Below are 23,649 nucleotides of genomic sequence, written 5' to 3' on the forward strand. Positions count from 1 at the left end.
TGTTCGGTCGTGCATCTGAGGATTTTCCGCAGGCAGAAACCGTGACTTATAGTAAGATTTGTAAAGGATATTTTTGCGCTCACTTACAAACACATTTAGATATCATCGTACACACATACCTAATCGACACACTCGCAAACACGATAGGTCGAGGGTCTACACTAAATTGTTGTTTACGCGTTGGTGAGTGCTGTTTTTCGGCTGGACCCTTGCCTGTCCGGAGTATAACTGAAGGATAACTGAAGGATAACTGAAGTATAACTGAATATAACATTGAAACCACAAAAGCATAACCAGAATTGAAATATTTGTGATCTCAACTGCTGGAGACATTTTGACTTGAGCTTTGACTGAAGAACTGCTGACATTGCAAAAGTTTAAAAGGTGAGCTATCTAAGTTTATATTTGCTTGTACTTCATTGAATACCGTAGATTATGGTGTCTTTAATGCAATATAGAGCGGCAGTCGGGCTACATAATGTTCATTTGAAGGCCAAAGAATACTGGGATCGTATGAGAGGGAAATTCTGGTCTATGCTGTTATTCATGTTTTACATGGAAGCGATATATCTGCCAACATTAAAAAGAGTAATCCGCTCATGGCAAATGGCTTATTACGCGAGGCTTTGGTTTACACAAATGTGTCTTTATCGTTTCTATGTTCCCCTGTTGATTCGACTAGCCAATGATGTGGAGGTGAATCCTGGCCCTTTCTTCATTTTGAATTCGTCAAAAACTGTCATGGCTGATTATCATCAAGGGAATGTTGCACTATTCGGAAAGAATGCAGGAAACCAATGCGTAGCGATGTGCCTAACTGCAGTTGTTTACAATTGTAAAAGTAATGCATGGTGGTCAAAAGATCAGCTGAATGAAGTATTGATTCAAGGCAATGTGCTTTATTCTCATATTAGTAGGTCAGTAGGGAAAGACAGACTGTTGCTATCTGAAATTCCTTCGGCATTGTCCATAAATGATGAAAACTTTTCTATTAATTTTAGTAGCAGTTTTGCTGGTGACTTGCACATGTCTAGTGTAAGAGACTGTTATTTACCATTGCAATATGTACTCCAAATGTTAATAAAAGACTATGATGCCTTTCTGTTGACTGTTGAAATCAATACCGTTGCTATTATTATTGACAACAAAGGTCATTATAGAATTTTTGATTCTCATTCAAGAGATATCCATGGTAATGTTGCTGCAAATGGAACAGCAGTACTCTTAGAATTTTCTAGTATGGAAGAAATGGTTCAGTATCTACAAAACTTTTACAGAGAAATGAATGTAGTCCCTTTTGAAGTGTTGGGTATCAAAGTTGAAAATTTAAGGTGTACAAGTTCTAATACACTTCATGTGCCATTTACTACAGCAGACAATAGATATACTGTAGGTTGCAAGGAGTTGTGCAGTCAAAGTCAATGTCACTTAGAAAAATCGGACATAGAAAATTGCTCAGAGGAAAATGTAGTTAACAACAGCAGGAAAAGAAAACAAGCCCAATCAAAAGAACACAAGAAAAGCTTGTTCATATTGAGTGAAAAGAAAATTGCAGGAAAAGGAGCTGAAACAGAAGGTGAAAGGGTCAGTTTGTCACAGAAGCACTGTGAAAAGAATGAAAAAAGAATAGCAATTGAAACGAAGGCAGAGGAAGAAAATATGTTAAAAAAGAGCAAGGAACAAAAAATTACAAAAAAGGAAATTGAGAGCAGGGAACAAAGAGAGAATAGATTAAAGAAGCATCGGGACCTAATGAGAAAAAGACGAAAAGCTGAAACTGATCAGCAGAGAGAAAACAGGGTAAGAAAGTGTAGGGAACAAAGGATGAATAAAAAAGAAATTGAGAGCAAAGAACAGAGAGAGAATAGATTAAAGAAGCGTCGAGAACAAAGACAGGAAAAGGAAACTAAGCAGCAGAGAGAAACCAGGATAAGGACGTGTAGGGAACAAAGGATAAATAAAAAGAAAATCGAGAGCAAAGAACAAAGAGAGAATAGATTAAAGAAGCGTCGAGAACAAAGACAGGAAAAGGAAACTAAGCAGCAGAGAGAAACCAGGATAAGGAAGTTTAGGGAACAAAGGATAAATAAAAAGAAAATCGAGAGCAAAGAACAGAGAGAGAATAGATTAAAGAAGCGTCGAGAACAAAGACAGGAAAAGGAAACTAAGCAGCAGAGAGAAACCAGGATAAGGAAGTTTAGGGAACAAAGGATAAATAAAAAGAAAATCGAGAGCAAAGAACAGAGAGAGAATAGATTAAAGAAGCGTCGAGAACAAAGACAGGAAAAGGAAACTAAGCAGCAGAGAGAAACCAGGATAAGGAAGTGTAGGGAACAAAGGATAAATAAAAAGAAAATCGAGAGCAAAGAACAGAGAGAGAATAGATTAAAGAAGCGTCGAGAAGTAATGAGAAAAAGACAAGGAACCGAAACTGAACAGAAAAAAGAAAACAGGATAAGAAAGTGTAGGGAACAAAGGATAAATAAAGAAATTGAGAGCAAAGAACAGAGGGAGAATAGATTAAGGAAGTATCGAGAACTAATGAGAAAGAGACAAGAAACTGAAACTGAACAGCAGAGAGAAAATAGGTTGAAAGAGAGAAGAGAACGATACAGGAAAAACAAGGAAACTGAAAGCAAAGAGAAACGTGAAGAAAGATTGAAGAAGCAGAGGGAATCGAGGCAAAGAGTAAAAGAAACTAAAAATAAACAACAGAAAAAGGAGCAGTTGAATCAGGAAGGTCACCTAAAGCAAACATCTTGTGATGAATTGGTTGTTAGTTTTCGTGAACTGGTTGCTACAGGGCCAACATTTGTTTGCGCGTGCTGTGATCAATTATGGTACAAACATAGTCTTGTCAGAACTGAAACTGTACATAAACTAAATAATGAATCTGTGCAAAGGTGCATAAGAACAAATGAGCAGTGTTGTACAGCTCAGTGGGTTTGTCGTACATGTTATAACCACCTGAAGCAGAATAAAGTTCCTCCATGTGCAGTTCAAAATAAAATGAGTTTTCCACATAAACCTGACCATTTAGACTTAACAGAGCTAGAATGGAGACTTGTATCACCACGATTGATCTTTCAAAAGATACATGAAGCAGCTAGAGGGAAGCAGTTTAAAATTCATGGCAACATAGTGAATGTTCCTGCTGATGTCATTAATACCGTGAATTTTTTACCAAGACTGTCGACTGAAACAGACACCATCAAAGTCCAGCTTAAGAGAAAACTAAAATACAAAAACTATGTCCTATCACAAAACATAAGACCATTGAAAGTTTTTGAAGCAGCGAAGTGGCTGACTGAAAATGGCACACTATACAAAAAAGAGAGCATCAAATTGAACCCAGATTGGAATGGATTGCTTACAGGGTTTGATGAAAGTGACAAGTCTAATGATAGTGGTTGCAGCAGTTCAAGCAACATTACAGATATCAACACACCTGTAGCTTCAATAAAGTCACTCAATACTACGGTACAATCTTTGTCAGAACATGGTCGATTGTTTTCATTTCAATTTGATAAAGTTTTTGTTTGCCTTGGTTGTGAACAAGTTTTAATAGACTTGGTGAATTTAGAAAACCATCTTTTGTATAATCATGGAGTAGAAACTGATAGTGAATGTTGTGAGGAGAGTAATTACATGCCAATGTTTCATCAAAATGACTGTAATAGTAATGAAGTGGTATATTTTTGTTCTTTGTGTAGTGCCTGGGAAAAAGAGCAATCACTTTTTAGTGAGCACATGGCCATTGTACATGATCTACCACCAATGGAAGATGACTCCTCCCAATTTAGTGAAGTTGCAGGTAATGTAAGTTCTTCTTCTGTGGTCAGACTGTTCAGATATAAAATTCTTGATCCAGAAAATGTTGTTCTTGTGGAAATGTGTTCAAAAGGGTATGGATTAGCAAACACCATTTCTCTTAAAGCATTAGTAGGTGTTCCAGTAACTTTGAATGAATCAAGATGCCCATCTAGTGGAACAGATGTGCATTTTTCTAGTGGAGATCTTTCAAAGGATTACTGTCCAACTGAAAGGGAGATAGAAGATCCTTGGAATGAAATTGATGAATCTGAAATATATACTGGTACTTTGGACACAATGTTAACATCTCCAGACTTTGTAGAAGATTGTGAACGTGAAAAGGTTTTGAACTTTGCTCCAGGTGAAAGCAATCATCCAATTAGTATTTTCAAAGACCAATATTGTGAAGAGCTAGCATATCCTGGCATATTCTGTGGTCAAGCAAGAGCAGATAATAAGGAAAGGAATGTACCTGTGTATTATAGTGACATTTGCAAATCAGAGTTAAGGCGTTCTGATCGTCGAGTTGCTCAGTGTATCGAAAATATCTTTTTTAAACTGAAAAAGCTGCAAATGAAAATTATCTTGGGCAACTGCCAGATTGCATTGCGAAAGCATAAAACAAACGGAAAGAGACTAACAGCAGGCGAGTTAAAAAAAGAAGGTGCTTTAGACAAATTAGTTCATTTAGATGAAGGGTATCGATTTCTAAGAGCTCTTCGTGGTTCCCCACCATACTTTGAGAAGTCAAAGAAAGATCTATTCGCCATGATAAGGCAACTTGGATCTGCGACCCTTTTTTGTAGCTTTTCTGCAGCTGAAACAAAGTGGAATCATCTGTTAAGGATGTTAGGTGAATTAATTGATCACCAAATATACAGTGATGATGAATTAAATGCCTTGTCATGGGAGGAAAAATCAAGGTTAATTCAAAGTGATCCCGTCACATGTGCAAGACATTTTGATTTCCAAGTTCAGCAATTGATTGGAAAATTTTTGCAAAGTGATTGTGCACCACTGGGAAAAATAGAAGATTGGTTTTATCGAGTTGAATTTCAACAACGTGGCTCACCACATATTCATATGCTGTTATGGATTGAAGGTGCACCAAAGTTTGGTGAAGACTCTGATGAAAAAGTTTGTAATTTTGTCGATAAAATCATTTCTTGTTCAAAACCTGCTAGTGGCTGTGAGTTATATGAATTAGTTTCTCGTCAAGAACACAAACATTCATTCACCTGTAAAAAGAAGTTTCAAAAACAGTGCAGATTTAATTTCCCTCAGCCACCAATGAAAAGCACTCAAATATTGTATCCTTTACATGTAAGCGATATTAAGGAAACTGGTCATTTGAACCAGCACAAAGCTACTTGGAAAGAAATCAATGAGAAACTTAATACTATGAGGGAAGGAGAGAACATTTCATTTGAAGAACTTCTTAATAAGCTTGGTGTGACTGAAGAGGAATATGTTCTTGCTATTCGCTCTTCCTTAAGTAGGGCAACAATTTTTTTGAAACGAAAGCCAAACGAACTTCGAATAAATAATTATAACAAGCACTGCTTGCTTGCATGGAGAGCAAACATGGATGTTCAGTTTATCCTAGATATCTACTCTTGTGCAACATATGTTGTTTCTTACATATCAAAGGCACAGAGAGGTATGAGTGAACTTTTGAGAAAAGCATGTCAGGAAGCAAGAGAAGGAAATTTGGGTATTAAACAGCAAGTGCGTGACATTGGTAACAAGTTCTTGAACAATGTCGAAATAAGTGCACAAGAAGCGGTATATATTGTACTTCAGTTACCAATGCGACGTTCCTCCCGTGAAGTGGTGTTTATTAATACAGCTTTACCGGATGAAAGAGTTCGTCTTCTGAAATCAATTGATGACATTCAGCAGCTAGAAGATGAGTCTGAAGATATTGAATCAGGTGGCTTGATAAAAAGGTACACTAAAAGGCCATCTTGTCTAGAGAACGTAACATTAGCTGATTGGGCCGCTTGGTATGACAATAGGAAATCAAACCTTAAATATTTACAAAAATCCAAAAATACTGATGTCGATGGTTTGCCATTAGAAATATTTGATGATGACAACAATGAAGATGATGTTGGTTTAGATATTACTGGTACATGTGGCAATGACCTGACTTTAAAGGAGAGAAAAAAAGAAATTCAGAAGCGGTCAAAGGCTAGGGTAATAAGAAGTGTCTGGTTTAATAGAGAAAGTCATCCTGAAAAGCACCATCGAGAGCTGCTAATGTTATTTACTGCTTGGAGAGATGAGAGTACGGATTTGCTTGGAGACTGTGAGAGTTACATGGAGAGGTGTCAGATATTAAAAGAACAGATAAATGACCAAATGGCTCAGTATGCACCGTGTAGTAGACAACTAGACAAAGCATTAGATGATGTACAAACTATAGAAAGCAGTGATGATATGTGGGATTGTGTAGCTCCAAATACTCAACATGTAGAACTGAGTCACCTTGCTGAAACTAAATGTGAACTTTTGTGCAACACAGAAAGAGTGAGCAACTATGATCTTTCTCAAGACCTGGGGATCCCTGCCAGTACAAATAGTAATTACGAGCATAATATCTCATTTGATGAATTGCCAGATGAAGAGTATAGGGAAGCTGTTCGTTCTCTAAATGTTGAGCAGTTAAATTTTTTCTACCATGTTTTACACCTTATGAAGACAACTTGTGAACCCTTCTATTTGTTTCTTTCTGGTGGTGCTGGAGTTGGAAAATCTCACTTAACTAAAGTACTATTTCAAGCAGTTTACAAATATTTGAACACAAGAGCTGGTGATGATTTTCATCAAACTAAGGCTATTCTTCTTGCTCCAACTGGTAAAGCTGCATACAATATTCAAGGAAGTACAATCCATACTGCATTGACAGTGCCCGCAAACCAGTCCTTGAAAGTTTATAAGAAGCTTGATGCCAGTCGTTTGAATTCCTTAAGATGTAAATTTGCTGGTTTGAAGATAATTTTCATTGATGAAGTATCAATGGTAGGAAATTCCATGTTTAATATTCAAATTAATAAAAGACTCCAAGATATCATAGGTACAACTCATGATTTTGGAGGAGTGAGTATTATAGCAATTGGAGATTTGTTTCAACTTCAACCAGTATTTGATGGGTATGTTTTTGAAGATTTGGATAATGATTATGCTCCTTTAGCAGCTAATCTGTGGCAGAAACATTTTCAAATGTTTGAATTGCATGAAATCATGCGTCAAAGAGAAAGTCGCCAGTTTGCAGAAATTCTCAATCGGCTACGTGAGGGTATTCACACTGAGAATGACTTAAATATACTGAGAGCAAGAGTCATTGAAGATCGTGATCTGAACTATCCCAGACATGTTCCACACCTATTCATTCAAAATGACAGAGTTGATGAGTTTAACACAGCAATTTATAATTCTGCAACTGGCAGAAAATTTGTCGTGAAGGCAGTCGATAACGTCATTGGTGCTCACTCTGAGGAATTTAAGGCGCGACTATTGAAACAGGTTCCAGATGATCCACGAAAAACTATGCAATTAGCAGCTTGTCTTGCAATTGCAGAAAATGAAAGGATTGAGGTCTGTCAAAACATCAGATTAGATGATGGGCTTACAAATGGTAGTGCAGGCTTAGTGAGATTTATTAGTCTGCTAAGTTCTGAACGTCCTGATGGAATTGTTTGGGTTGAATTTGATCATGCTAAAGTTGGACAGAAAACTCGGAATGAAAATAGAAACCTTTACAGCGATAATATCCAGCAGAGTTGGACACCAATAAAACCTGTCTGTGTAACATTTTTTGTAGGGAGAGGTAAAGCTGCTCAGATCGTTCGAAAACAATTTCCTTTACGGCCCTCTGCAGGAAAAACTATTCATCGTTCTCAGGGTGACACTGAAACCGAGGTTGTAGTTGATCTTAATTCAAGAAGAGCTATTCCCCACATTCACTATGTTGCATTGAGCAGGGTCACTACAATTGATGGACTGCATATAAAGAATCTCAATGAAAAAAAGATAACTGTGAGTAACAAAGTTAAGCATGAGATGCAGAGATTGCGAACAGTAGCTTATCTTCAGCCATCTTTGATATCCCTCACAGACATTGGTGAGAATTTTGTCAAGATAGTCTTTCTCAATGCACGTTCACTACACAAGCATATTTCAGATGTGAAAAATGATTTTAATGTCAAGGCAGCAGATGTAAATATCTTTGTTGAAACTAGATTGTGGGTGTTCGACCAAAATGAAGAATTTGAAATTAATGACTTCTCCTTGTTTAGAAATGATGCTTGGTTTGATAGACAGTTGCATACACAAAGACCATTCTATGGAACTGCAGTTTATACAAGAGCTCAATGTAATGATGAATATCCTCAATGTCAAAATATGCATGGAGTTGAAATAACAATTATTAGAGTTAAATGTCTGCCAGATGTTGTTATTGCTGGAATTTATAGATCACCAAAAGTGTCAATGAGGCATTTGCTTCAAGCATTGAGAGAACTTCATTCCATTATGTCAACAGAACGTTTTCATATAATACTTGGTGATTTTAACATTGATTTTAATGATGGTGTACAAAACAGCAGTATACATAATCAAATGATTGTAACATATGGATATAAACAACTTATTTCAAGCTTTACCACTGATAACAGAACTACAATTGATCACATTTATACAAATCTAAATGAATCAAGAGTCCAAACTGGTGTTCTCGAGACATACTTTAGTGACCATAAAGCTGTGTGGATAGCAACCAAAAAAGAGTAGAAACATGTACATTTTTGTAGGCTACAATGACTAGTAAATGATTAACCTTTTATGCCCCATCATCCACATACAAATTCTCCTGACTGATCTCCATACATTTTCTTATAGCGTTGTTTGGAGAATTTGTTAAAAGTTCAAAGCAATTTCCCTTTGGTGACCATTTTATTACAGTGTAATTCTCCTAACCTCTTCTCTTAATTTAGTATTGACATTGTGAGGAGAAATTTGTAATGATCACTATAAGATCTTAAGGAAGCATAAATTACGTGTAAAGTATGTGTTTCAGAAAGAAAGAAAATTGAAATGAATTTAGTATCTACTTGTGTTACATTTTAAAGTGTTGTAGTTCATCAGCCTTGGCTTCTAAACAAATTTGTGTAACGGCTTCTTTGAGTCCCTTGTGACCATTTGGGTCACAAACCCCTCCTTGTGACCCTTTGGGTCACAAACCCACCATATTGCAACTGTACATATTAGGTAAGTATACGAACAGTACACAATGTAGTTATTTGTTGTTCTGGTCCATGTAATTACACATGTATGTTAATAATGATTGATGTGACATCTAACAGGGATGTTGCTAAGAAAACACTAAGCTGGCAGTTAGCGACATCCCTGCATCTACATGTACATGTAGTCGTGATATGTAAGTTATAAATATTATGTTACCTCACAATATTTACATGTGCATGTGTATTAGTTATTGTTAAAAAAATATTAATATTTTTAATTATTGTTTTTTTCTTTTTTTATGTTTACAGAACAGAAATGTAAAACAACAAGACAGTGCACAAGATACAGTCTTCAGAGAATCCACTGACTGCCGTGTTATGTCCAACACTTTCAATCTACATTTTGTCAAGAGACACTATGTATGTGTGATAGTGTCCATTGCATTGGAACTGGCTAGAACTTATTGGTCTCTGTACAATAGTAAAAAGGCCCAATCCTCACTATGAGTGACTGCTATATTCAAACAACACACAGCAAAAACCATGTAGCAGTAACATTCAAGTCGAAAAGAAACTGTGTTAAACATCTCCAGATTCACCAATGAAAAGACCCTTCAATCAGAGGTCTCCACTGGCTCACCACTGTATCAACTTTACTTCCTGGACTCCACTTGTACTGTATGTGTGTATCACCTCCAAATGATAACATATCTTATTGGACATATCTTGCATCACGGATTGTACAGTCAGTGTAGACAACTACATTGTATCAGCCGCATTTAAACAAGAGTACATCAAGATACTGTATCAACCTTACTTGCTGGACTTCACTTGTAGTGTGGTATTACCTCTAAAATGTAATAACAATATTTTGGACTTATTGGGGGAATGGTCTTATCCTGCATCACAGATTGTATAGTCAGTGAAGACAACTATCAGCTGCATTTACACAAGAGTTACATGTAATCAAGATACATTATTTCAAGACAGTATTTTTCTGCCAAACTTGTAACAGCTTCCTGGCTTTCCTGGCCTTCCTGGCTTTCCTGGCTTTAAAGTTGCTTTCCACTTTATAAAGTGACAACAAAAGACATTTAGTTAGCATGGTACAATTTTGTGATTAAAGCAGTTCAATGTTGCATTCCATTGTCAAAAGTTGTGATAAAAGACATCTTATTAGAATTGTACAAATTAAATTGCCAATTTTGTGATCAAAGCAGCTTATAATTTGCCTTTTATTAATTAAAAAAACATTGGTTAGAAACTAACCTTACCTTGAAATCCACAACTAAAAACACCACCAGAAAACCATGTACTGTATTTTAGAATTTTATTTACCTAACAAACCCATTTTTTCCCCTGAATAGCAAATGACTCAGTGTCTCAAATTTCGACTTACATTGAGGAGCCCCAAAGGGTTACCACTTTAAATGTATTTGCATTCTTCTTTGCAGATTTTATCCAATCAGAAACTTTTCACAGCTTTTGATTTGAAAACGACTGCATGAAAGAATGTGAATTAATTAAAAGTGGTTTCACATTTGGGCTCCTTGGTGTAAATTACACTGAAATCGACGATATCAATTTTGGTGTTCAATTACTTGGGTATCATTTTCACTCAATTGACATTTTTGGCTTTGTCAGTGAAAATTTCCCATTTCAAAATCACATGATGCTCCCCAGAGAACTTGTTTTTAACTATCTGAATACCAAGAGAATTTTCCTGAATTTGAAAGAAGTGATTCTCAAGAGTGATGTCACAGTCTGAAATAGGACAACAAACAAACAAAGCCCCATAGGTCTATTCTCAGTTCTTTGTATGGAATTTTTAACATACTGACTTGCTTTACTGGAACGTCCTCGCCTTAGTATGCATTGCATACCGGTTATTCACAATGTTTTCAATCCATAAATGTGGACAAGTTGAGATTTGCATGTTTCGCAGAGAATACTGAGCTGCCATCAAGTCTGCTAGAGCCCTAGCCCGTCCCATTTCTTCAACGCACAGGGCATCGTTAGGCATCCCAGAATCACAAAAGAAATCACTGAGTTTCTGATATGAGAAGAGGTGTACGTCTGAAAATGATATCTTGAAATGATCGTTGTCTTCAAGAAAAACTCGCAACTCTTCCCTTTTTTGTATACTCTGAACCAGACAGTTAAACGCTTCCCGGACGTTTCCTTGGGATAGCTCCACGTAAAAAAGATTGTGATGACATTCACACTCTATCTCGCGGTCTCCAATATCTTTACATATCGATAGTGCTTTTTCAAGATACTCTTTGGCTTGCACATATTTACCAAGAGATAGAAGCACAATTCCCAGATTCCCATTATCTGCTGCTTCTCCTTCTCTGTCACCAATTTCCATTTTGATTGCAAGACCTTTCGCGATGTATTCTTGAGCTTTAGCATATTCACCAACAGCTTTAAACACAGTTCCTAGGTTTCCGAAATCTGCTGCTTCTCCAAACCTGTCACCAATTTCCATTCTAATCTCAAGTGCTTTCTCGTGGTATTCTTGAGCTTTGGCATATTCACCAAGAGAATAAAACACGCTTCCTAGGTTTCCGTAATCTGTTGCTTGTCCTTTTCTGTCCCCAATTTTTATTCTGATCGCAAGTGCTTTCTCGATGTATTCTTGAGCTTTCGCATAATCACCAAGATATTTAAACATAGTTCCTAGATTTCCGATATCTGCTGCTTCTCCTTTTTTGTCACCAATTTCCATTCTGATCGCCAGTGCTTTCTCAATGTATTCTTGAGCTTTTGCATATTCACCAACAGATTTAAATACAGTTCCGCATTGTGTATATGCATTTGCTTCTCCTTTCCTCTCACCAGTTTCTATCATAATATTGATTGCTCTCTTTTACAGCTCTTTTGCCTCTTCATGCTTACACTGGTTTTTATATATGTTTGCCAGTGTAAGGGTCAATTGCCCTTCATTAGCTCCATCACCCCACTTGCGGAAAATCACAAGAAGTTTCCTGCCGTATTTTGTTGCGTTTGTGTAATCAACGACACGACAGAAAGCATTGAACATTATTTTATAGATTCCAGTCTTAAATAGTTCAGCACACGGCCCTTCTATTTCTTTAATATCAGACAAGAGAATAAAGCATTCCTTGCACAACTCAATGGCTTTTAGATAGCGACCAGTGTTGAGAAGAAATCTTGCGACAAGTACGCCTATGGTTATGAAAAATGACTTGAAAAAGTCTTCTAACTTGACCATGACGTCCCACTGGTTTAGCCTTTTAAAAAATAAGAAAGAAAATTGAACAAACATTAAAAGAAATAGAATGGAAAATTTTTGTAAAAAAACGAATTAAAAAAGTTGACACTTGCTAAAAATATTGTTTTTTTTGGACGTTTCGGACACTACTGTTGCCTTCTTCAGCAAGATAAAAATGCAAAAGTTCAATATGTAACTAATGTGTGATAAAAACTAAATTAATGAACTTTCCGAGTGCAACAAAAAGTCTCTAGAGCATTCCCCGGGGGGGGTACTCCAAAAAGTTTTATACGGGGAGGCTCCGCCGCAAGTTCTAACCCCTTACCCTTTTATATACCATTTTTGACCGAAATTGAACCCCTTTCGTATACCTTTAACTGAAAAAAGGTACCCCTTTCATATACCTAAGAGACATGGCGTGGACTTAAAATAGCACGTTTTCTTGTCATTTTTATGTAACGCTTAATAAATTAAAATAATACAGCCATAAATTGCGTCTGTTCGAAATATTTTAATTTAATGCCCTTTTAAATAGCCAAATGACAGATTTCCATACCCTTTCATATACTTAAACTCGTAAAATACCTACCCTTTTATATACCTGAAGCCTGAAAAAGGTACCCCTTTCGGGCGGAGCCTCCCCGTATAGGCCGTTATATGGAGTACCCCCCCGGGGAGCATTCTTAATGAGTCTATAAATTCTTAATGCTATTGTAAACGTTTGGAAGCGCTATGTGTTTTTTTAATTCGTTTTTTACAAAATTTTTATCATGCCTAGCTACAACCCTAACATTTTTAAACAGAATGGATGTATAATGTAGAATTAAGTAATGCTTTATATCATAGAAAGAAATCAACGTTAAGAAATGGAAAGTCACTTCCAAATATTTCGAAACCCTGCTCTTTCCCTATCGCCCTACAGAGGGAAGTAGTGACCTGCTCTTACTCCTGCCCTCCCAATTACGATTACTATCCAGCCAGAGGCTCATGTAAATAAAAGTGAGTCCGCAATTCGTACATATGTGGACTTTCATTCTGAATTATTTTCACTGTACATAGGACAGGTCAAATGTAAGTTGACAGTCACTTGGAGTATCGACTCACGAGTCAACAACTTCAAGTTTCGAGTCGAGTAATTCGAGATACGAGACGAAAAAACAAAGAACTTATCAATCGATTAATTTTCCACAAGACTGTTAGAAGAAAACAAGTGCCCTGCACTTCGTTTCAAGAAATACAAGTTGCCATTGCCGTTTTTTTGGATGTCCCACAATGCTCCAACACTAAAAAATTGGCGTTCTATCCTCCAACACAGTAACCTGAATTTCAGACGTCTCTCTCTGGTCGCCTGCTCCTGAAATTCAGGCTACGAACAGAGATGAATAGGTCTACAGTGACTTATAATGATGTGGCCCTAAACACGAGACCTTAATTAACGGCTAAAACATTGGTGTGATGCCCTAGACACCCTAAATACCACTTTTAAGTGGTAAACGACGTGACAAGTTGGGGAGTGAGGGGGGGGGGGGGGGTGGGTACTGACATGAACGGGACGGGGAAGTCACGGTCTTTTCTAAATACTGGGCAGTTCTGAATTCTACATCGGTCTTACGTTATTCACGAATTGAGAGAAATAGAGCTCGTGAATTATATTCCGGAGACCAAGACGTAAAACAACATGATCATCGCGTTTGTTTTGATGGCTCATTGCGCATTTATGCTGTGTGTATTTTCGGCAACCGATGGTGTTACTATATTTGCCACCAATGCAAATACATGTAGTTTCACCGTTTTCACATTTGAACACGGAGAAAAATTCTGCTTCCTGAAAGAGTTTCATCCTTTTAACCCTTTGACCCCTGAATTTTCGCCCAATTTTAAAGGGAAATTGACCAAGGCAAAGAAATTGGCTCATAACAGCCTTGGTTTTCTCCCAAGACATACATAACCATACATTTCTGAAAAGTAGAATAGCTGAGGAAACTAAATATGTAAATAATTAATTGTTAATTATTAACTAGTTGGATTTTTTATTAAAAATGGCTGCTAAAAGACAAAAAAATTAACAAAGACCTAATATAAAATGAGACAGGCCTAACACGACTCCCGCCGGTTGCTGAATTAGCCTTCGATCTGTTACGGAGGATTTTATTTACACTCTCTAGAGCCATTTCAATGATGATCTTTATGCCATTGTGTTTGCTAGCTTTGTGGCATATTTGTTAGGTTTATTGGCTCTTGTTTGTGCTCTGGCAGCTATAACATTTTACCTCCATTTTTTTTTATCTGTCTGTTGCGTTACTTGCATCCAGCAAATAAATTCTATGGCAGTTTGATCACTGCATTTGTAGTCTCTAGGATGCTGCAACGATGTCTCTTGGCAAAAGCTCTATCTTACGCAAGACTCGAGTTTCGGTCCTTCAGTGGACCTCATCAGTTGCTCCTATGTAAAAGTCTCATCGAATGATTTGAAATCAATCGATTTGCCGTTTTGTACTTGTCTGCAGGATCGAAAATTCTGGTTTTTAATTGGCTCACGTAAATGGACCAATTGTGTAAATGTAGTTTCGATCCGTGCTAAAGTGTGTTTGTTTAGAAGGCTATTTTTCGCATTTTTGACCGTAAAAGGTCACTTCTGAAGCTGAAAAGTGGTTTTTTTCTTAGCCGTGCGAGAGTAGTGTTCCACATAATGACTGATAACAGCAACACTGAGGATGACAAAGTATACTAAGTTCTTTTCCATCATTGATTGTGACTAAAATTTCTCTGTCCTCTTTTTATACCTAATCGTACCTTTTTGGTACGCTTCCGTAGCATATCAGGCGAGTTTGGTCGAGCCATGGTTCGTATTTTGGCGAGACGCAGTCGAGCCAAAATACCCATGGCGAGACCAAACGAGCCTGATATGCCGCCGAAGCGTACCAAAAAGGTACTATTAGGTATTTACCGTACCCAAATTCAGCCAAAAATCCGGTGATATTATTCGCTCTGTTGAAGCCATGCTTGCCAGACACGTAGTGCAAAATGTGTTGACCTGCTTGTATTGATACTTTTTGGTCTTCAACACTTTTATCAAGTCCTCTTCTCACATTTTTTTACTCGTTTGTTTGGAGTTTCATTCCCTAAATTTTCAAAATCCAAATTTAGCGAAAAATTTAAAAACTCCGACTCCATTGTTTCAGTGTGAATGTTTCAGTACTCGTCGGCAAACATCGCACAATTGGCGAGCGCGCTCAAGTTTAGTTTTGGCGGGAAAGTTTTTCTCATTTTACGACCGGTAAGCACCAGTTAATTAAAAATACTCGTTTCTGTTTTATTGGTAAAACCTCTTTTCAATTCATCGTACGGAAACACTACTTTAATTCAAAGTGACCGTGATATGGTGGCATATCAGGTCAGTGACTTGATATCGTAGGATATCAGGACAGTAGATCGCGCTTCTGATTGGCTACTTGCGAATTTGGGTACGGTAAGATCCCAAAACATCGCTTTAAAATATTTTCTCCATCGGAGCTGGCGGGCGGCGCGCCTCATACAGTCCGATATAACCTGCAATTAGAATACTGCACCGCTTTTAAATATTTTCTCCATCAGAGCTGGTTTCGAAGTAGACGAATTCTTCGAGCTTGTGCATACTATTAAATCGCTACGTTCTCGACATTCGGCATGCCGGTATGCACAAGCTCGAAGAATTCGCCCTGAATTCGTCCACTTAAACCAAAATAATTTTAAGAATCGCTTGGCATTTCTAAACAGGCATAGAATATTCTCATTAGGTTACTAATGTAAATGGAGATATTCATCCATTCATTCGTTTGCGTGAGGTTTTCTGCAGTTTTCTGTTTCAATATTTCTTACTTCCGGGCTGAGCCAAATTTTTTACAAGTGTCGAGAACATAGCGATCTTATGGTATACCGAAGCTCGGATATTTCGTCAATTAGAAAACCAAAAACATTTTTGGAATCGCTTGACATTTCTAAACAAACATCTGATACTCTCAAGAAGTTTGAAAGATCCTTTCATGCGATTTGGTGCAAAGTATAAATGGCATCGACCGTTTCAAATGGCAACGACCGTTCTGAGAAATGGCATCGACCGTTTCAAATGGCAACGACCGTTTACGAAAGGGAAATTTGCGGCGGCGCGCCTCATACAGTCCAATGAAACCTGCCATTCTAATACTGCACCGCTTTAAAATTGTGTCAATGTTCTTTCCTTCAACTGGTGGGCCATATAGTTTAGACCGCAACATAGAGATACTTATCATCGAGCCACAATATACTTTTAAGTCTGTTCTCCCAATGGAATACATAATCAAGAGTAACTAATCATTAGCTGGCAACGTTTTTTTTTTCTGTTAGGTGGTGCAGCGTCATGGAACAACTGCAAAAAATAATTTTATGTGGTGCATGTTTCTATTGAAGACGGCTGCACACATATGCTTGCCACAACACTTGTACATTGTACAAAATGCTGAACATGGAAACAGTGCGGCGTTTTTTAGCATTGTTTTCCATTGGATGCGTTTTTCTTCTGAAGGCTTTGCTTCGATACAGCTTTAAGATTCAGTTTCGTGATTTTACGGGCCTGTTACCAGTACGAGTCTAGTACGCAAAAGGCCGCTACTCTTGCAGTTCAAGAATTAAACTGCTTTGGCCTTTAAAAAAAAATCATAGGAAAATTCCTTTCTATAATTGTCGGCCGCTGCAGCTAATTCAGTTTGGTAAGTTACTTGCGGCTATAATATGCGCTCGTCAGTTCCAAAATTTTATAGAGGGTGTACCTATACAGCAGTCCGGCTGTATTTTATTAACAGCCTCCCCGGTATTATAAAATGTGCTGTGCATTTTCGTTGTTAGTTTAAAAATTTGTTTATTTTCACGCTTTCTTCAATAATCATCTTTAAAACTGGTTCCTTGTTTCTCCGATTTTGCCGAGGTACATCGACAACATTTTAAAAACTCGAAATCACAGCGCACTGTTATCACAACATCACAAAATTATCAGTCGACGGTATTATGATCATCTTTTTCTGGTCTTCATTAGATGAAATAATGTTTTTGACAGCGAAACAGATTATGTCACCTTTCGCGGCTCAAGCGAAGAAACCTGGTGTGAGGTATGTTAGGAATGATAGGATAATATCCTAGCATTCCTCTGAAGTACTTACAGTTGGCACCGCCTGCGTTCCCTCATGACTTGTGATCAACAACAATAAAATAACGTCTGAAGGAATACAGCAGTCTTGTGAGGATCATAAAACACACAAAGTTTTTACCTTTATTGCCATTATTAAATTATGGCAACAGCAACAGTGAGGACGAAGTATATTTACTTCAACTTCATTGGGTTAATTTGTTTTCCTCTATGAAAATCTCAAAATGAGATTTGTTTAACTAAGAAGAGCGTTTGGACTATAAATTTCCTGGACATTTTATTTGACTTTGTTTCGAGATTATACCCCTTGACTTTCCTAAGTGAATGAAACATGCCATCCAGTTTTCATCTGCAATAATAATGGGAAAAATATTGCAATTGATTGTGCGGAGTTAATTGTCAAACTATGAGAACGGTTAACTGCTTGAATTATAATTCCATCCGCCCATGTTCCTTGCCTTGACATATTACTCAAATACTGAAGCTTGCCAAGAATGTTTAGTATTGCTTTCGATAAACATTTCAGAACTACTGAAAAAAACTCAAAAAGCAAACCTTACGAGCAATGGACACTGAATGGAGTACAACTTGGACTAAATCAACCTCATAACGTCTATAAACCAGGAGCCCATAAAAGATATAATGTGGCTGGTACCCATTTATAAAGAGGTTTTAGTTCGTATTTAGATGTGTTATTGTCAGTATTGTTTCGCAGTTTGATAGCAGTTTGTCTAGCATTGCAGCGCGACCGTGAAGGACAGATCGAAGCTAGCCTGCGTAGCTGGCGGTATTGTTGGGTTTTAAAGCGCGCACAAGCAAGCGGCGCAGCTGCGAGAGGCTTGGGGAGGAGGAGTTGAAATATATTCAATTCCTCCACAAGCCTCCACAAGCCTCTCGCGGCTGCGCCGCTTGCTTGTGCTCGCTTTAAAACCCAATAACACCGCAAGCTGCGCAGGGTAGATCGAAGCCGATCGAACTGGGAATTCTACAAAGGTTTCAGTTTGACTGTAGGCCGCTATGGTTGATTTCTGCGCTGTATGTCTAACAGCTCAGGTATTTAAACCAGGACGGCAAAACAGCTGGAAACAGAGTTCTCATAACAAAATGGCTGCCATGCAAGGAACGTGCATGGTTTCAGCATGCATGGCGAACCAGACAGAATTTAATTTCCGGTTACGCAACTTAACAACTGCATCATAACAATGTGTAGACTTTTAAGTCCACACACAAACGCATCACAATAATTAAAAAAGAGTAAAAACAATGGGATCTAGTAAAGGGAAAAAAAATAATAAAAAATAAAAGAAATAGGCTCGTTCAGAAGCAAATTCTGACTCGTTGGAATGACTGTTCTCAAACTCATTTATAATTTATCAAGTTAAAACAAAGAAAATCATAACCGTGAATGAAGTTTAGAAACCGATCTTAATAAGAATAGATTTTAACGATATTATTTCTTCGTTTTCTCCTTAATTTTTAGCATGTAACGTTCATTTTTTAGATATTGACGCCGGGCCAGCAGCGCTTGAAGCGGCACTCTCGGAAAAACCTTTTTGCTGTTTTATCCGATTGAGCTCAAACTTGGCACAATGATAGAACTTTTTATCCCAAACAATCGTATGACTTTTGTTTTTTGAATTTAACGGTTTTTGGCGGGAAAATGACGTCACAGTGCTAAAGGCAAATTTTTATTCCGTTGTTGTGGCACAAAAAGTACACGATTCTGAAAGACCTCGCTGAGATAAAGTGAAATGCGAAAAAATTATTGAAAAAGCTCAATCCGTCTTGAAGATATAGAGTTTGAAAATTTGAATTTCTCGCCATTTTGTTACTATTTTTAGAACAATTACAAAATTCAAATCTTTATATATTCAAGGCGGATTAAGATTTTTGAATAATTCTTTCGCATTTCACTTTATCTCAGCGAGGTCTTTCAGAATAATGTACTTTTTGGGTCATAACAATAAAATGAAATTTTTTTCTTTGTTGGAATACACTAAGGACGAAGGGATTCTTTCATGAAAATGTCACGCTTTCGATTATATAGGTACAATATTTTCAATAGCAGGGTAGAAAGTTTTTTGGAATGTATGCCTCATCGATTTTTCCGCTGTCATAAATTTTATCGGACAATTCAGGAAATGAAGGGAAGCAAATTTTAACGTCATTTTTACCGGGACCACTGCAGGTCTCCTGTGATCGCGGAACTATTCGTCCTTTACTATGCAAGAGAATTTACAATACACCCGCTTTCAGTGTAACGTGCACAGCTATCTTTTTTTAATCCATCTTTCGACGTGGTGTTTGAGATGAGCCAATGAAAATCGATGCAACCAATCAGGATGCTTTGCGGCCAAACTGTTCTCCAGTTTCTAAGATCAAGAAAACTGTAAAATAGAAGTAGACTAGCTGTGGTTTGCGATTGATAGATATAGAATATCTGACTTTCAAACTATAGTTAGTCCGATATTAGAAATCAGAAATCAGAATTCCAAAACCAGAAATCAGAATTCACAAATCAAAATACAGAAATCGGAAATTAAAAATCAGAAATCGGAAGTCGGAATTTCTGAAAATCAGAAATTCAAAACTGAGAAATCAGAAATCAAAAACTGGATTTCTAAAATGCTACCTGTGATATCCAATTTCGTTAATTTCGAATTATCTCAGTTGGCGATGTCAATATTGCAAAATTGAAACGGAAAACTCTTCGAAATTTCCCTTCCGGGGTCTGGTAGAAAGATGCCATTACTTCCGGTACCTCTTAGCTTCTAAGCGGGGGAGGGTGAATATCTTGCACTTCCGGTGGTAATTAACTTAGCGGCAGTGTGAGTGGAAGGTACAACAAGTGTTTAAAAAAAAACTACATACCCGTCAGTATGAAATTCTGCTCAAGCATTTCCACGAAATATCTTGTTAAGTTTTCTCAGAGCTGCAGATCTTTGTTTAGAAATGTCAGGCGATTTCAATTATTATTTCGGCTTTGTAGTTGAGGAATTTCTCGAACTTGGGCATAACTTGGGCTTATTCTGTCCAGCTACTGCCTGAGCTGTTAAATTAAAGAATTTCAATGTTCATAGAAAGTAGAAAACCAGCTGGACCAAGATATGTGGAATCAAAGACCACTCGTCTCCTCGCATGAACCTTAAATAAAATATTTGGTCATACTGAATGACCACACAACTGATTAGACACCCTTCTAACATACACCTACAAAAAACGTCCAAAATCTTCGTGTTGGTTTTTCCCCGTGGCGCACAATTTTGCACTCTGAACAAATGAAAACGTTATATGATCTCATTGCATTAGGAACAATAGATGGCTTGAAATCACGAGGTAAATACCAGACGGGGAAAACTGAAGGGTCAACCAGACATCTAGAATTTCCCCTTTCGAAATTTAACATCCGATTTTCCTTGATTTGTTTGTAAAAATTGTGCCGATCTGCTTTTTATTGCTTTTTATAATATAGATAGGAGTCTACGCGCGCTCTGATTGGCTAAAAACCTATGTTTTATCAGAGTATAAAACATAGAAAAATCATGTTTTATTGTTTTTCGTCAGCTTTCCTCGAGTGCTTCGCGCGTCGTTGACTGTTCGTTGGCTATAACCACTCGTATCCAACAAGGGCGAATGGAATAATTGTTTTATTAAATTCCTTTTTAAGTATAAATCCACTGGACATTTCATTTTGATGTAAACGAAGTGAGGCGGGAAAAATTGTGGCGCGGTGTCCACTGCTTGAGTTGAATGAAACTCGCAAGGAAAGCGAGCGAGAGAGTTTTCTTTCGAAGATTTTCTTCGACAATCTCCTCTTAAATCGTCTATTCATGCTGGAACTTGATTGTGACAACAATTAAGGTTTACGGGAATATCCGAAGCAATAGCTTTTCTGGAAATTATACGCCTGGTTCAAGTCGAACGAAGCAAGGGACGGATGTCATCGAGACGTCTACTATATTATGCTGAGACGAAATTGCACTCGGTGCAGTCGGTGAAGTTTATCGAAGTTCAAAAAGACAAGATCAAGATTAAAAGGTAACAAACTTACCTGAAATGCTTAGCCTTATTTTACGTCGAACACTGAATGAAATTGTGTCAGTTTTCTGGTCTTCCCGTAAACTATTTTCTGCTTTTCATCTTTGTTTACTCGCTCTTGTTGTACATATTTTTAATTAAACTTTTCACTCGCGGTGTCTAAAATATCTATATCATAAAGCAAAGAAAGAAGCCTAAGCCATGTTTTATACTGTTATAAAACACTCCGGGTATTTGAGAACACTCGAGAAATGTAGAAAACATTCGCCTGCGGCTCATGTTTTCTACATTTCCCTCGTGTTCTCAAATGCCCGTCGTGTTTTATGACAGTATAAAACATGGCTTAGGCTTCTTTATTTGTTAAATAAAATGATGGGACGTCGGTGAAATTATTCCGTCTTGCTATATGTGGAGCGCCTCTTTAAAGAAAGCGTTTATTTCCGGTGGTTGTTGCTTCATCGGAATTGAAAACATTGTTTTACATCTTTCACTGTGCTTCGCAATCGATTGATATAATAATATTGTACCTAAGAGTGATCAAACCAAATTTCTCCTCAAAATAACTATACAACTCAAGCAAGCAGGTCAGGAGAAGTAAGGAATGATCACCAAAGGGGAAATGTGGACAAATGTATTGATATTGAAACAGATTCTCTCAACTTCTACTGTAGACATGTATGACCACCAGTAAGGAGAATTTGTATTTACATAAAAGGTTTGAACTGAAAGTATTAATTATAACATTTCCTCTTATTTGCTGTTTTCATAACTAAGAATCAATGTTAGTGTAGTTTTCTTTAATTTGTTTGCTATTGAAATCACGAAAGTTGTGGTACAAAGGCCATTAAACGAAAGCGAAAGTGGCGACCGTGCATTGAGGGTTCCGTATTTACCGTCCATTACAATTGTCAATTTACTCAACCAATTATATTCTCGGGCAAATAAAAGTTTTAATACGGCATTTATAGAAATCAAAGACGTCAGATTTCGCATTGTTAATCAAGACACACACAGCATCCATCGAGTTTGTACATCCCGACATATTACACTCGCATTGGACAGGTTCCCGAATACGTATTGATCAGTACTGAAATCAGTGAAATTTGTTTATCAAGTCTCTAAAGATAGCTACGTACGGGTATCGATATTACTTGTACTTACTTACAAATGTCCTGTGTTAGAGCTGAAGGCACTATAGTGTTTATGAAGCTCTCTCCGTTCGTTTGGCAATGCTCAATGCTCAACCCAAGCGCCCAAGCGACACTGAAGTATAAACAATGTTCGAGTAAAGCGTTATATGATCTGCCCACATTCCAAACTGTCTCCAACTTGAATGACTTGTGATCACACGACGCTTGGATCAACAAAAAGGTCAATAGCTCTGAAGTGATTGTTAAAAGTTCTAGAATTTTTCTTTGCTATATTTAGCTTTTTCCAACCCATCTTCTCGTTTCAACTTCCCTTTCTATTTTTTTTTTTTTTTTTGCCAAAAATGGCCGTTTTTCACTGCATAAGTAGAGTTGAACTCGGATATTTCGAACCGTCAAGGGAAGGGAAACAAAAAAGAGTTCGAAAAAGCCGATATATAAAAAATGACGAAAGAGCAAATCCCAGGGAATTGGAAATTAGTTTTAGCTCGAAATAAAGGGGAAATGGTTAATTTAAATCCCTCTCTCCCATATTCCCTCTCCAATCCAGGCAGTTCAGTCAAGTGGCTGATGAACGATGACTCGTAGTAAACCAATCAGAATGCGTGACCTGCAATATCCTTTCTACAGAAAATCTCGATGTGTTGCTCAACATCGCACTTGAAACAGCGATATCTTCAATTTAACATTTTTAACAATCTTTAGTCTGTTCAAGACGCTTGGTTAGTTGGGGAACAGCGCGAAGTGTGTGATTAGCACGAAGAACGGCGAGCGGGAAAAATGGCGAGGTATTTGGGAATAGAGAGGCTCCCTCGCCTTCTACGCCCCTACCCTTATTTTCTGCTCGCCGTTTTTCGTGCTTCTCCCCAACTGACAGTTGAGAATCAACCGCTTGTTTGCAAGTCTGTACATTACAGGGCCCAGTTGTTCGAAGGGTGAATAACGCTATCCGCCGGATAAATCGCTATCCAGTGGATAAATGCTAACAAAACAAACTACGCTATCCAC

The 23,649-nt window shown here is 37.5% G+C and overlaps 2 protein-coding genes across 2 annotated transcripts in view; one reads left to right on the plus strand and one right to left on the minus strand.

Annotated features, from left to right (window-relative positions):
* LOC144660428 (uncharacterized) overlaps nt 1-23,038 on the minus strand; it is an 84,639-nt gene extending 61,601 nt beyond the window's left edge. The window contains 2 exon segments of the mRNA XM_078521042.1: nt 11,236-12,316; nt 22,655-23,038. Coding sequence (XP_078377168.1) covers nt 11,236-12,297 — 1,062 coding nt within the window. The 5' untranslated portion in view covers nt 12,298-12,316; nt 22,655-23,038.
* On the plus strand, nt 406-9,244 carry LOC144660545 (uncharacterized). Its single transcript, XM_078521207.1, has 2 exons — nt 406-3,450; nt 4,051-9,244. The coding sequence occupies exons 1-2, from the start codon at nt 436-438 to the stop codon at nt 8,605-8,607; spliced, it is 7,572 nt and encodes a 2,523-aa protein (XP_078377333.1). The 5' UTR covers nt 406-435; the 3' UTR covers nt 8,608-9,244.
* Nucleotides 23,039-23,649: the final 611 nt, after the last annotated feature.

The sequence above is a fragment of the Oculina patagonica genome, chromosome 7, assembly GCF_052425735.1.
Source record: "Oculina patagonica isolate OP01 chromosome 7, crgOcupat, whole genome shotgun sequence".
Lineage (NCBI taxonomy): Eukaryota > Metazoa > Cnidaria > Anthozoa > Scleractinia > Oculinidae > Oculina > Oculina patagonica.